We start from the raw sequence: 15,113 nt of genomic DNA on the forward strand, positions 1-15,113 counted from the left end.
GAGAGAGAATTCAAAAATGAACTCATGCCTCTTAAAACATATTGCTTGGTATCACATTTTTATACATTTCAAAATGAGTAATACGCCCCTTAAGGGGGCTGGCTTAGAGATAAAAAACAATATGATGACTTATACAAAAATCCTTATTAATACATAAATATGCGTCACATGCTATATTCTTATCCTATATATCACAGCAATGTGGGCCCCTTAACTTCTTGACTTAAGGAGTAACCCTGTTAGCCTTTTGCGTGTGTAGCCATGTGTAAAATTGGTGTTACATATCTCTCTCTCTCTGTGCAGTAATCCCTGGTAAGAGGGCAGGGTTGCCAGAAGTCATCATGGAGGTTTGCCCTCAACCCCTGTGATGTGTAACATGTAGCAAAGGAAGTGACAGCATGCTCTGTGTCCACTGTTAGTGACTCAGAGGTGGGTCTTTCTGGAACCTATATATTACGCATCACTTCCTAAAGTTAGGAGTTCTAGCCTGTCTGCAGTGTTCAAGAGTGTTGATCCAGAGTTCAAGTGTCAGTTGCAGAGAGTGACAAGCAGACCCCACTGTGTCCAGGGCTCTGGCACAGCTGGTAGTCTCCCTTAGGGGAGAAGTGGCAGAAATATACCTGGCTGATTAGAGTCAGGAGGGACCTTCCTAATGAAGTTCAGCTACAAGATGTGCGGCTAAGTACCGGCCGCTATGATGGGCAGTCTGCCATGCAAGATGCAAATAAAGATGCCCTTGCTACAAAGATCCTTCTTGCCTGAGACTGGAGTTATTCAGGAAGAAGATGCACCCGGGAGTTCTCTTCCAGAAACTCTTCCCTGCTATCGTGGGGATCTGGAAGGGGTGGAGGCGCTGTACCAACTGTGAGTAGAACTCAGCACTACCTCATACGCCTGTCATGGTGAAATCCCCACTACCAACGAGCGGGAGACTCAGGAGTCCTGTGAGCCAGCAGGTGCACCACACTACACTGAGATGTAACTGGGGGGGGGGGGGGCAGATTATGCACATAGGGGCCAATATGAGATTGGGGGGGCTTCCTACCGTTACACGGGTATCTGTCAGATAAGTAAAACTAAGGTCAGCAGAAAATGTCTAAGGCCGAGTCCATAGAAGGACAGGCCGTGCTGAGCCGTGCGGACGCTCCGCGCTGAGCCCCTGCATCCTCAATGAGGATGCCTTGAGAGGGGGCTCACGCGAGCGTCCGCAGGCGTGCTGAGGCTTTGGAGTTTTCAGCCGAGCGCCAAGCTGTTTTTCAGAGCGCTGTCGGCTGAAAACATCCAATCAGCCTGAAGCAGCGTCAACGTCACGGCGCCATCGGCGCTGTGACGTTGACATCAGTGCATCGCAGATGATTGGCCCAGCGACGTCACTGCCCCGCCTCCAACCACCTCCCCCCGGCTCCCTTCGCGCACGCTGGCTCGCCTGCAAGTCCGTGGAATCGCGCTGACTTAAGCAGGCGAGCCTCAGCGTTAGCCCGCATCCGCTCTCCCCACCCCTCTATGGCCCGGGCCTAAGGCAGGAAAAACTCTTTACGAATGTAATTATTTCAATTTCATGACAGTAGGAATTATACAAGGGCTAGTTTACACCAGGAGCGATACTCTGCAGCATATCAATCATTCACAAATAAACAGATATACATACATTCAAACACTCAAAATGGCTACTGCGCCAAAATGGTGGTGATGATAGTCTGTCTTCATATAGCCTGAGCCACACACATTATCTCAATCTTCACAATGTCTGTACAAATAAATCCAGAAACACGTGTTTTATTGGTAACATGATCTTCCCATCAAATAAATGGCATTTTATGGAGCTTGCTTGTAAGCTCATGTATCTCCCATTTACAGTGGAAGGAAAATATACTTCTTGTCGTGTGCCCAATGCTGTAGGATCTGATCAGCACTGTGCAAAGCATTATGGGGTGTGAATGTTTCAAGCTCATCTGTGATTGATTGTACTGTGCGCTGCACCGCTCTTCTCATGGTTGTGCTGTGGCTGCTGGACCACTACTGTAGAGTAACTAGAAGCATCCGTCGGTCCCTGTCCTGGTTAAAACAGGTCATTTTGACAAATTCAGCAAGAGCTTTGGGACCGTGCGAAAAGCTGTACTGTCCCACAAATGTAGGATGTTTGATAGCCTTCATTTCCTGAGCTGTGATGCAGAGTTAAACATGGCAGCCACGTTCATATTTAGAACGTTCCACATGGCATTTCAGGCTGGGTGTTGGAATCGGGATTGTAGAGGGAGAAAGGGGGTGGCCCGGTATTAAAGAGGTTGCACCCCATATGGCCATCCCCTGACCTCACCAGAGAGACAAGAGGTTAACTGGACTGCGGTCCAGGGACGAGGTTTGCACCTTGTTGTACCTTGAAAATGTATGTTCCCGTTCCCATGTTTCATTATAAGCATGTATTTTAATGTTTTAAAGTGCATTTCTGTATCTCCAGTTCTGGAGGTCGCAGAGAGTTCATATTTGGCCAATATGTGGAGTCACTGTAGGCATTAAAAACTGGCAAAGGTCGACCCACTGAGCCCACCAGAATGGAAGTTATTAATATGTGTAGATATTAAAGTGTATATGTATTTTATTTTGGATCTGTTCTGAAAATGCAGACGCCATTTGCTAGGCTAATAAGTCATGAAGGGCAGACGGCTGAGTAGCCTAAGCACGGTGATCACAAAGTTACTGCCTTGATTGTTACCCAATGTCTAGGGATTAAGTATTAGTCAATCAACAAATTATGCCAGTCTAATTGTTACCTGAGGGCATGGGTTAGTCTGTGTCTCCACGTTAGATAATTGTTCACCAATAGGCTGTGTTCAATGTTAAGAATAGGGTTGCACAGGTGTATAAACTGTGTCAACCCTACAGTTTTTGAGTTATGCTTCCGATACCATCTTGAATGTCACTGGATTGCTGGAGTTGTGCTTCTGATTCCATCTTGAATGTCACTGGACTGTTGGAGAATTGCTATTGGATACTTCTCCATCCCCCAACCCTAAGTAAGTGTTATCTTCTTGTCTGTTAATTGTACTATATTGCTGTGTTCACCTTATTTAAGGAATAAATTATATTTTATTATATCTAAGCCTCGTTCAGTTCAACCCAGATATTTGGTGTTCATTATATCTTGTCATAAGCTACCGTGACAGTGATCCAAGGCTATACTGTTTGATGTGGACTCCCAAAGGAGAGGAACTAGGGGACAGCCCAGCAGTCGCACTGGAGCACGGTGCACAACTTCTGCAGTGAAACTTCTTTGCAGTCACTTGCACATAAAGAAATTATCATAGGGGGGATAAAAAAGTCAGAATGAGAATCAAAATAATAACGGAAGGGAGTAACTGCGGATGTGCAGAATTAGCCTGCACATGTAACCAACGCTGCCTGCGCATGCGCACCACTCATTTTCACTATCATAGGGAAAAACGTGGCACTCTGCACTTGTGCATACACGGACATAAATTCACACATACACATCTCCTCCTGAACGCGTACGCTGACGGGTACGTGACTCCTGACATACACAGACATAATTTTGCACATCTGCAGACGTGCCTATTACTGCACGCATGCGCAGATGCGCCCCTTTGCACACACGCGGCCGTTTACCTGCACATGCGCAGACGCAGCTATCGTATCACATATCCATACGCACACGCACACGCACACTACAAATAGCAAAAACATAAAAATCACCCATTTCTAAAAACACAAACCCAAGTGCAAAACATGCAAGGTGTGTAAAAATTTAATTTTTAATCAATTTCCTGGGTAAGATTCTTGTGATCTTGAGCAGGTCACTTCATTTCCATGTGTCTCGGGCATCAATATTTCAGTAAAAATCCCAGAACAGGGCATTGCCTGGCCATTACTGCTCAGTGTGGCACCCGAGCATTCACAGGATTATTATAGGCTACACTTTAATAGGTTAACTTACTATAATAATACATAAATGACTAACGGGTTGTCCCTCGCCTTCCGGTTTACCAATGGCGGCATCCTCTTCTGCTCAACCAGATGGCTGGGCCATCACTTCTTCAGCTCGCCTCCGGACCTCACTCACCCACCCCCATTACTCTCTACATTGGCAAGGTGAAGGAATTCTGCAGATCACTGGACTACTAACGGTTATTAACACTTGGTGCTGGAATGTCTACAGGTCCAGAGTTCCCCAGACATGCCAGCACAATGGCCATGTGATCATTACAGCAGTGACCACGACTGACACGCTCCCAGGGTCAGGAAGAAACGAGCGCATGATCATGAAATAGCGCGGCTGCATGAAATAGGGGTTACCTCTATGATTTTCTGATAATAACTTAGGGGACTCATTCTAAAAGCTCGGAAGTCAATGTAGGTTTGTGGCTGGTTGCAAGGCAATTGGCTGCTTCAGAGCTTATATACTGCACCGACACACTTTATTCGAGCAAATACCCAGTATGTACCTGGCAGATACCTGGAATGCGCCGCTCCTCACCTCTGACAAGCCCCGTTGCGTTTGCCTTCCCAGCCTGGGTTCATGCCTGGCTGACGGACGGCCTGGCTGACGGACGGCTGATCTGTTAAATGATAATGATTAGGATTTAATAGGTTGCAATGCTTCGTGTGTCTACCAGATGGCATAAATTCATGAATTGTAATGCAGTATATATATATATATACTGTGCAGTATTGCAGCCAGCGGGAATAAAATGCTTCAATCCCTGCCTGGAAAATACCTCAATGCACTCGGGCAGAAAACAGTCACAAACCTCAATACACCCGGGTATACCCGAATTCGTGGGACTAGCCGAGCTCGAATAAAGTGTGTCGCCAGTGTAATAAGCACTTTATCTTAGATCAGTGTTTTTCAAAAATGTTAGGTTAAGGAAGCCTAGAATATATTGTGAAAATCTGCAGAACCCCAACCCTCTCAATAGCAAGTGAGAGATTAGATGCATGGTAAGGAACCCCAACCCTCTCTAATAGCGCGTCTAAGATCAGCTGCATTGTAAGGAGCCCCAACCCTCTCTAATAGCGCGTCTGAGATCAGGTGCATTGTAAGGAACCCCAACCCTCTCTAATAACGCGTCTGAGATCAGATGCATTGTAAGGAACCCCAACCCTCTCTAATAGCGCGTCTGAGATCAGATGCATTGTAAGGAACACTAACCCGCTCTAATAGCGCGTCTGAGATCAGGTGCATTGTAAGGAACCCCAACCCTCTCTAATAGCGCGTCTGAGATCAGATGCATTGTAAGGAACCCCAACCCTCTCTAATAGTGTGTATGAGAGCAGATGCATTGTAAGGAACCCCAACCCTCTCTAATAGCGTGTCTCAGATTAGATGCATTGTAAACTCTTTTGTTACAATTTTCAAATGAAAACTACAAGGAACCCTTTAGGGATGCCCGGGGAACGCAAGGATTCCTAGGAACCCAGGTTGGAAAACACTGGCTTAGAAATATAGAAATTGATGGAACATTAGAATCACTTGGGCCACCTAGTTTGCCCACTCTTCTATGGACTGTGACATCTCAGACCCCATCTGTGGCTTATATTAATGTCATATTTAGGACAATTTTATCTACCTCAAGCATATTCGAACTCTTTGATTTAACCAACTAATATATATATTTTTTAGTTAAAAAAAATCCTCTATATGTGTATTAAAAATGCTTGGGACAGACCAACAAAATCATACATCTGAGACAAACCAAAAGGATCGAACAGGGGGTAGAATAAACCAGAAGGTCAAATGGTTCTTATATGCTGTCAATTTCTAGGTCGCTATTCAGGAGTCCTTGACTGCTCCTTGGGGCAGGTTATGGCCACAAGACACCAAAAAAACAAAATTAGTCTCCATTAAAAAGGATAGTTTATTTTGGTCTTCACATTCTTATCCATGGCCAGCTTATGGTTGGCTTCTGATAAGCAGTCAACGTATTGGTGGACATGCATTGTAGTATTTGAATGGAGCTGTGGGTACGGGACCGAGGTTGGCAAATTAACATCAAAATGATTAACCGATGCCCCTGTGTGTCTGCACGTTGCTCTGTGTCATTTGAGAACTGGTTCTGGGAGGGAACAAATTGTGATGTCATAATTGACACCCATGCATGGGCCCCATTCAAAGTGCAGCAAACTTGGAGACGCAATAAGTGAACGGCGCACGAGGGGACGCCACTCCGGGATGGCTTTGTAAATGGGGCTGATTGACATCTTATTCTTACAAAAATTGGACACGTATAATTATTTTTTTAATACATATTTTCTTTTTAAAACTTTTAACATTTCCCTGGTAAGCACTTTTGAGACTTTTTGCAATTTTTACCTAATCTCTTTGGATAAGACAGCTGGCCCGTCTCCAAAACCATTTGTCAATAGGTTTTTTTTTTGCTCTGTTCTTTGTTTAAAAAGTAATTTTTTTTCTTTTTAATAGGATGAGAATAAGGGGGATTTCTGGAGCCAAACTACAACACTATTTACAGCACCGTGGGAATCACAATTTCGGAGATACCTATGGGTGAATTTACTTGATTTAAAATCTCCCACCAGGGGAAACAAAATGGCTTCATAAGCTGTGGGCCAATAGGAAGCTCCTTTAAAAGCTAGTCAAGTAATACTGGTAACTTCACCATTGGTTCCAAATAAAGAAAATAGGGGTTAGTTAGGGTGGATAGCGCCTTTAACTCTTTGGGTGCATTTGCGCCGTAGCTACGTCATGGAGTCTGGGCCCCCTCCCCTTCCCCGGTTCGCTACGTCACAAAGTCCCCGCTCTTTTTTCCAGGTGAAATAGCGTTTTGGGCTCCACAGGAGCGCGGAACACTATCTGTAAGTGAAACGGGGCGGGTAGCAGGAGCCCTCCCCCCCATTCCGTACCATCGTCGGCAGCGGAACGGTCACGGAATTGCGAGTGCCGGAGAGACCGCGACATTGTGGTGCTGCGCCCGCTCCAGCACGCCAAGGGTTAAACACGGGTCAGCAACGTTCGTTCCGTAAATGTGAAAAGCAACGCACTCGGATTTCATTTCGGGAGACAGATATCAGTAACGCGTCTGGTACGTGGTTCAGGATTATAAAAGAGCAGGACCTGCTCAGGGAGCAATATACTAACATTATATAAATTAAACTCAGTCTCCTTGGGGGGGGGGGGGGCAGGGGGATTTGCTGCTGTGATGTATTTGGTTTAACCAAACCCCAAATTAAAAAAAAGGTAAGACCCATTAAGCTGGCAGCACCGTGGCCATTCCATCCCAGCGGTGGCTGCACCGGAAATAAAACCGCGGGATGCAGGTTGGAATAAAAACGGTGACCTATGAATGCAAATGAACGTTTGCTCCATAGGAGATTACACCGCGTGCGGGGAAGGGGTTTATCGGCTGCTCTCCGACGGAGACATTAAGCTTCCTTTATCCACTTCAGCAGCAGAGGAGCGTAGTACGTGATAACGATATCTGCGCCTGCAGGCAAAGGGAGGAGACAACATGGGAATAAGATGTCTATAGGGGAGGAAGAGAAAAGAAAGAGAAATACAAAGAGCGAGAGACGCGGACATGGCACTCCCTGAACCAACGCCGTGCCCATGTACGACATGTCTCTAAACACCTTTCCATGGTAAAATAAAATACCCAATAATGATTGGATTTGTGTAATGATTAATTACATAGTGCCGCGCTGCACACGGGATTCTCAGACACGTGTGTGTCTGGCGCTGGAGAACCTAATGTTTGGTGCCTAGTCGCGCATGGAGGGGGTAAGTGCCGTGGTGTCGTGAACCTGCTTTATCTGCTTCAGCAGCAATGTGACCAGTAGAGCAGGGCTGACCCAATCCTGTACTCAAGTGCCACCAACAGGTTTTTCAGATATCCCTGCTTCAGCACAGGTTGCTCAATCAGTGGCTCACAGAATGATTGACCCCCCTGTGCTGAAGCAGAGATAACCTAAAAACCTGACCTGTTGGTGGCCCTTGAGGACTGGAGTTTTCCCTCCCCTGGTAGAGACTCTCTCCTCTCAACCCTCTTACTGGATAATTTAATAGGACGTATCAAATGCAAAAGTCCTTTTTTTTTTATTTTATTTTTTTTAACTCTGCCAAATTCAAAGTGAACTCTGCCAGGACGGTGAATGCAAGTCCCCAAGTTGGACCAACAAAAAAACATTAGATGTATCCAAGAAACCACATCCACTGAAAGCCACGTGACTACAATCCATCTGGGCAGTTGTGTGCCAGCGTTTTGCAGCCAGACTTTATGATGCAGGGCCGCCTGACGCCCTGTAAGAATAAAACGCACTAGGAACCCTTCTCGCTCACCTGCTCTCCGGAAGCCGGTCATCGCTTCCAGAACAGCCACCTTCAGGTTGAACGCCCCGGCCTGTGCTCCGTGCCACAGCATGGCATATTCACCCGACACATGGTACACGGCTAGAGGGAGGGCAGGGTGCTGCGAGACAGGAGGGCACAGGTCAGGGGCAGCCGTAGCTAACCAACAAAGCCCTTCACTATGATATTGCCGAGGATTCGTGGAGACACCTGGAGGGTGGAATCCCGGTGTGGCGTGGTGCCCTGCGTGGCGATCTCCCATGGATAATAACGCGGTAAAGTGACCATCTTAAACGAACCCAATAAAACGTTAACCAATCTTCACTTATGGCTCCACATGCACTAAATAGATTGTTCGCTCTTTGCGACAGTAACTCCTTTTGATGCACCATGCAGTGTTTCCCAATGGTATTATTCCTCCCTGTATTATGTCTGGCATATTGTCTTCCCAGCCCTGCGTGCACTGCAGGGGGCGATGCCCTATTACAGGGGAGCGCAAACTTTTGGAGCTTCGCCCCCCCCCCCCCCCTGCCTGCTCCCCTTCGCTCTCGCACCCCCCATACCTTGTTTGGCGGCATCAAATTACGCTGCGGGGTCACGTGATCCCCCGTTGCCATGGAGACGGACGTGAGACGTCACTCCACATGACGTGACGCGTCACAATAACTCTTCTGAATCCCGAGTATGAAGTTGCAGAGCCCCCACGCGATCCCCTGCAGCATTTATTTTAAATGTCTGGGTGAAGAGCACAGGGCCTCTGCAACCGCCCGCACCCCCACCCCCCAAAAAAAATCCAGCGCCCCCAACTTTGCGCAACGCTGCCCTATTAACCCTCAAGTGTGTTGTGTTCGTAGAGCGACAGGGCAGCTGGTTTCTCCATAGGCTTGTGTAATGAAGACCAACACCTTTAGCGCTACTCAACGCCTCGTCTTACCTTGTCCTTCACCTCCCGCACCAGGTCCAGGTACGGCATCCCCGGCTTCACCATCAGCATGTCGGCTCCTTCCCTCACATCTCGGTCCTGAGCAAACAGCAGCAAACCGTGAGAAGCAGGAGAGTCTGCGCCAGCAATCCGCAGCGTGTGATCTGTCTGAATCCTGCTACACTTACAGTAAGTGCACTGTGTCACGTACACCTCTGCACGGAATGTGTGCTGCATTTCTGACTGCCTCAATTTCGTTCTTTATCCGGAGAGAAAACCATGTGGATGGGGTCAGGGAGATAACGATATCAGATATTTACATGCGACACACACACACACACGCGCGCACACACGCGCACACACACACAGGCGCACACACACACAGGCGCACACACACACAGGCGCACACACACACAGACAGACACTCTCAGACAGACACACACTCTCAGACAGACAGACACACACACACACACTCAGGCACACACACACAAACTCAGATACACACACAAACTCAGACACACACACACGCACACTTTTGTCAGAGGGCTTGTTGTTTTTAGGGATATGCTCTCTACATGTGACCAATTTGTAGCACAAATCTGTGTGTTTCTTGTTTTGTTTTTTTTTGCAGCCTCTCTGGTGAAGGGGAGGGTAGAAGAGGGAAGAGATGGAGGGGAGGGTAGAAGAGGGAAGAGATGGAGGGGAGACAGATAAAGAAAGAAGAGAGGAATTCACGTGTGTGTATACATGGAGGAATATTGATATATGAAACTGATATATATTTATTTTAGACTAAGATGCGGTTTCATAGCCCTGGACGGCCGATCCCTGCCCCTCACCACAGCTCGGATGGCCAGTCCCCTCGCTCCAGGCGGCAGCTGGTAACATTTCCTATCCCCCGAGGCTGGCTTGGATTGGGCGGCGTCCCTTCAATAAGAGAATCAAAAGAAATAACGGTGAATGCTTGCGGTACTGTGTGTGGCTCCTCTGCGCGGGTCAGGATTCCATCTATGGGCCAGCGCCACAAAACGCGTAACCTCAAAGCGAGCGGCGTGCAAAAAACAACGGCTGTTGTACAGCTCATTAGACTAGGATTGTGTAATTGTGACAACGCTGCATTATCTTATATAATCAATCTCTTAGTTCGGAAGTTCTTTGGGGTGGGGATTTCCGTCTCACTGTGTTGACTGCACTTACTATTTTACAAATCACGGGTATGGTCTCTTTTGTAAAGTGGAGAGTACACTGTGGGGGCTAGATAAATGAAGCTACAGGAGGGCCCCGGGCATGTGATGGGTTCTGTTCTAAGGGCCCGCCGCAAAGCAAAAATCGCCGGTAAGTGGAACCGGCGATTTTCGGTATGTGCGCATGCGCAGACCGGCAATGCGCCGGTCTACGCATGCGCAACCTCGTACCGGTCCGTTCTGCTCATGCGTGACATCAGACTGGCCCGTTCTGCGCATGCGCAGACATGGCAGCCCTCTTCTCGGTTTGTTTGGTTTCAAACCCTTCATTCTTTTGCGGTCACTTCGGGTAATACCCAGCATACATCTCTCCATACTAATGGAAGTTGACTGAAGCTTCTGTATTATCTTGCATTTAGGGTTGAAATGTCACATGCATATGCGAGTATAGGCAGGGTACACCGGTGGACATATTTCCTTGAAGCAATGGAAGGTTCCCTTGAAATATCGTCATGTTTCTTCCAAATGCCACCCATCCCATCTTCATTAAATTGATTTAATTTAAAAATTCCCTATCCATTTTTAATTCTCCAGGCCAAAGTAGAGTCTTTTACTAGTTCGATGCCATTTCTTTTGATCTTTGCAGAGTTAGCACATTTGTTGGACATAACTTTGGTTCATATGGAAGCCCACCATCTTAGGTGCTGGAGATCTTCTGGGACGTGTCACCTAAAATTTGCAAATATTACTATTTTTTGCCACAAGTATTCACTGTTTATTTTGATTCCTTTTTCTTCCCAATGCAATGTCAAACAATTCTTCAAGTGTTGCAGGGAGGAAAGCTTTGGCGACATGGCGTCTCCCTGTGCACGCTCTCTTTGATCTATATCTCTCGTGTATCTTCATGTAATCTAATGGTTGATATGGCATTCTCGTAAATGTTCTTTATAATCCTAAAGTAGGCTTCTTCAACACTGTCTTTCTAATGCAGGTAGAATCGCCGAAATGTAGACCGAATCAAATGCTTTTTTGCAATCTATGAATACCAGAGTATCAGATCGTATTCATTACTTCGGGAAACCACTTCTTGTATGACCTGGGTGGGGTCTATTATGTTCTATCCACTGCAAAATCCAGCTGGTTCTCTAGGCTGGGCGAAGTCCAGGGTCGGTTTCAGCCAACTAATGAGTATCTTCATTAAAATCTTGTAAGTGCCGGGGATCCTTAGCACCCTCTTCCTTAACGCTGCCAAGACCAGGGCCCTAACAGACTCTGCTGAATGAGGACCATTGCTTTGCGTTGGGTTCCATATTTGGGGGTTGAGACCTTACTTGCCATGCCGGTCTCATTTCCATGTTGTTAGGTACCTTTCCCACTTTAGCCGGGTTATATTGTTCAAGTTTTCATAATACGGTTAAACCTACCAGCACAAGTGCCCATACACATCGTCCTGAACGCCTGTTGCCACCTTCCCAATACTTTCAGGCAGTGAGATAATGATTTGAGGGAAGATGTATATACCAAAATATGAATACGTACATCTGTCTAGCTACAGTGTCACTGGGACAAAAATGTCTCTGGGCAGATTACAGCGGGAGTGCAAAGGTCACAGAGCAGATTACAGCGCGAGTGCAAAGGTCACACAGTGCAAAGGTCGGAATAAACATTTACAGTTCTTCAAAGCAGCCCATTAAATGTGGTGTTGTAGGGCAGCGGTGCGCAAACTGGGGGGGCGCAAGATTATTTAGGGGGGGCGCGGGCTGCATGCGGGGAAACCTGGGGGCGGGCAGAGCGGTGCATGGGCAGCCAGAAGCTCCGTGCTGATGCTTCTCTGCTGTGTGTCTTGCAGAGGAGGCGGGGCCTTGCTGCAGGGGCGGGGCTTTCCTTCCCTGCACACACACATCCCTCCTCCTCCTGTGTTACCTGTCCCAGTTTTCAGCAGCATGGAGGACAGGAGCAGGCTTACAGTAGTACTACCCTCCCCCCCCCCAGGTGAAAGTCTGTGACTTATGATTGTGTGTTCTGTCTGTGTTGTGATTGAGTGTATGTGTGTGGTTGTGATTGTGTGTGTTGTGAGTGTGTTGGTTGTGATTGATTGTGTGTTGTGTGTGGATTGTGTGTGTGTTGTCTGTGTTGGTTGTGATTGAGTTGGATTGAGTGTGTGTGTGTGTTGTGATATTAGTGTGTGTGTTGTGATATTAGTGTGTGTGTTGTGATTGAGTATGTGTGCTGTGATTAAATGCAGCAGTGCGCAAACTGGGGGGCATACAGTCTCCAAAACTTGGCGCTTCGGGAGACAAACAAAATTGACTTTGAAGCGCGCTCAGCAGCAGTCAATGCACACAAGCACACACACACACAGCCCCGATCCATGCCCCCCCCCCCCCGCCCCGCTTGCAAAATTATGCAGGACACCCTGTGCTCATGCTTGGAGAGTTGGTGATGTCACCGCTCTCAGCGGTGTGGACACAGCCTCATTTTGCAAGCGCGAGCTGTTGAAATATATATTAAGACATATTTGTATTTACATTGTATACCGTTTAATAAAGGTTTTTTTTTTTTCATGTGATTTTGATTACATCAGGCAGGGGGGGGGGCCCGAGAAATGTCATGGATGAAAAGGGGGCTCGGCATAAAAAGTTGGCTCACCCCTGTTGTAGGGAATAAATTCTACTTTTACAGTTTAGCTCCACTTTAGCACAAACTGTGAATATAATGGGTCCAGAGTCCAGCAGCACAATAAAAACTAGGCAGCCAATTCTAGTTAACCCCTTCCTTCTGGGCAAGAGCCATATTGCCCTGAAGTTCACTGCTGGAAAAAAAATAATCAAAGTTTCCTTTACAAGCAGCTACCCCGTGGCATGTACCGTTTTAAGACCAAGGTTCATATTTACTGAACGGTGCCGAACCCTAAGGCCCATTGCAGCCTGTTCATTTGAATGGTTTTATATAGAAGTTTTATAGACGATGTAGCAGACTTCATTGTCCCCTCAGGCGGGATACACTGCATTGAATCCTGTGTGTTTCAGCAGATATGAAGGAGCGGCTCAGCCAGTAAAGGCGCCGACTCTCAAAACAGCAACACTGAGTTTGACGCAGGGGGAGCCTGGTTTAAATATGGCTATCATGGCATAGCACCGCTTAGCAAACGTGGGCCTACATGCATGCAAGACATTTGAAAGGACTTTGGCCCTACGCGGGGCTGCACTTTCAACTACCGACGGGAGAGGTGGTCTTGGAAAGGTGCGCGCTTACAACTGAGTGAATAAGGCAATGAAGGGGTTAATAAGAGACTCACCTGAATGGTCCATAGAAACAGGAAGCAAACTTAGCACTGTAACTCATAACGGACACCTGTGTGAACATCAAAATAGCGTTAAGAGTTTTGTATACTTGTACCCTATCTATGTCCCCTTCAATTCCGAAATATATATATATTTTTTTTAAGTGTAAAACATTTTCTGCAGGGATAATTAAAAATGGCTGCCGCCTTAATTTATGAATACAAACACTTTATAACTGCCATCTGATCACTCCAACATTACAATGGCCGCAGCACCGCTATATGAACCATCGAAGTAAGACTGGGGTGTCACGTAGTTAGAAGGATGAAGGCCTGTTCAGCGTTGACGGATAAGGCAGCAGGTTTATTTTAGTGGGATTACATGTATTGCACACTTGGAACTCACTTTGTTGCCCAGGTCGAGGGCAATCAAGGCTTTCTTTATGGCCCCGATGCGCCCGTCCATCATGTCGGAAGGGGCAATCACATGACACCCTGTAACACATCCAGATGAGCATGTTATATAGGGGGCTCGCCATGCCGCTATCCTACACGGAGAAGTTACAAAGTGCTAGCCCTCCTGGAAAAAGTCTCTGCAGTGAGGGAGATTCTCCATATTCACTTCTTCTAAAAAAGTGCAGTCCCTCCTAGGACTCAAGATCAAAAATAGGGACGCCCTACACCACCTGTCATATAACAAATCAGGGCCACCAACAGGTGGGGAGAGCCGGGACAAGTGTCCCGGGCCCGGTGGCTATGGGGGGGGGAGGGGCCTGGCTGCCGGTCCTCTTGTTTCCGCCGCGCCCCGGCTTTCCCCTAGCTGCAGGTCTCCCTCGCCGAGCTTCTGAAGCACAATCTCCCGCCCCCCCTGGGGGTCGCGCACCCCACTTTGCGCACCGCTGAGATAACGTACCGTTTGTATAAACGCGGCATATTGGATGGGTGAGGAACTTACCTGCTCGGGCATAAGCCACGGCCACCTCTGCTAACCGCTGGCAACTGGTCTCATTCTGGATGGTCCCATCCTCTCGTAGGATACCTAGGGGGGGCGGGAAATAATACTATTTTACCTTTTGGAATATGTTGCTACTGAGACCCTAATCATGTGGTAAAGACAACTCATTTGCTTACAATTATTATTATTTTAAACTTTTAACTGGCAAATAAATAGAATTTTTTTTTTTTTTAAAGATTTCAAATAACTCCAACAGAATGGGAATATGAATCTGATCCTACACTTGAAAATGTAGAAGCAGACATTTCCCACAGGACCACAATGAACCAAACAGCAGCGATTAGTGTAAAATAATTCCCACATTCTGATATTTCCCTGAAGAGCTGCACAAAAATTAATCTGAACAACACTTCTTAAAATAAACCTACAGTACTTACAGACCAGCATTTACA

The 15,113-nt window shown here is 46.9% G+C and overlaps 2 protein-coding genes across 5 annotated transcripts in view; both read right to left on the reverse strand.

The window, feature by feature from the left end:
* HDHD3 (haloacid dehalogenase like hydrolase domain containing 3) overlaps nt 1–5,742 on the reverse strand; it is a 23,591-nt gene extending 17,849 nt beyond the window's left edge. The window contains exon 1 of the mRNA XM_075579223.1: nt 3,953–5,742. The gene's annotated coding sequence lies outside the window, so the exon portion shown is untranslated. The remainder of the gene's footprint in view (nt 1–3,952) is intronic.
* A 117-nt stretch (nt 5,743–5,859) lies between these two features.
* Nucleotides 5,860–15,113, reverse strand: part of ALAD (aminolevulinate dehydratase) — a 33,144-nt gene continuing 23,890 nt past the window's right edge. For 3 of the 4 annotated variants that reach the window (XM_075579219.1, XM_075579220.1, XM_075579221.1), the window contains 7 exons: nt 14,662–14,745; nt 14,113–14,201; nt 13,722–13,777; nt 10,079–10,166; nt 9,252–9,338; nt 8,309–8,438; nt 5,860–7,457 (listed from right to left, as the gene is read on the reverse strand). In XM_075579219.1, the coding sequence (XP_075435334.1) occupies nt 7,396–7,457; nt 8,309–8,438; nt 9,252–9,338; nt 10,079–10,166; nt 13,722–13,777; nt 14,113–14,201; nt 14,662–14,745 (596 nt within the window). In that variant the 3' untranslated portion in view covers nt 5,860–7,395. Of the gene's footprint in view, nt 7,458–8,308; nt 8,439–9,251; nt 9,339–9,427; nt 9,499–10,078; nt 10,167–13,721; nt 13,778–14,112; nt 14,202–14,661; nt 14,746–15,113 lie in introns of those variants that run through there. The other variant, XR_012789640.1, reaches the window with a different exon arrangement.

The sequence above is a fragment of the Ascaphus truei genome, chromosome 21 (genome assembly GCF_040206685.1).
Source record: "Ascaphus truei isolate aAscTru1 chromosome 21, aAscTru1.hap1, whole genome shotgun sequence".
NCBI lineage: Eukaryota > Metazoa > Chordata > Amphibia > Anura > Ascaphidae > Ascaphus > Ascaphus truei.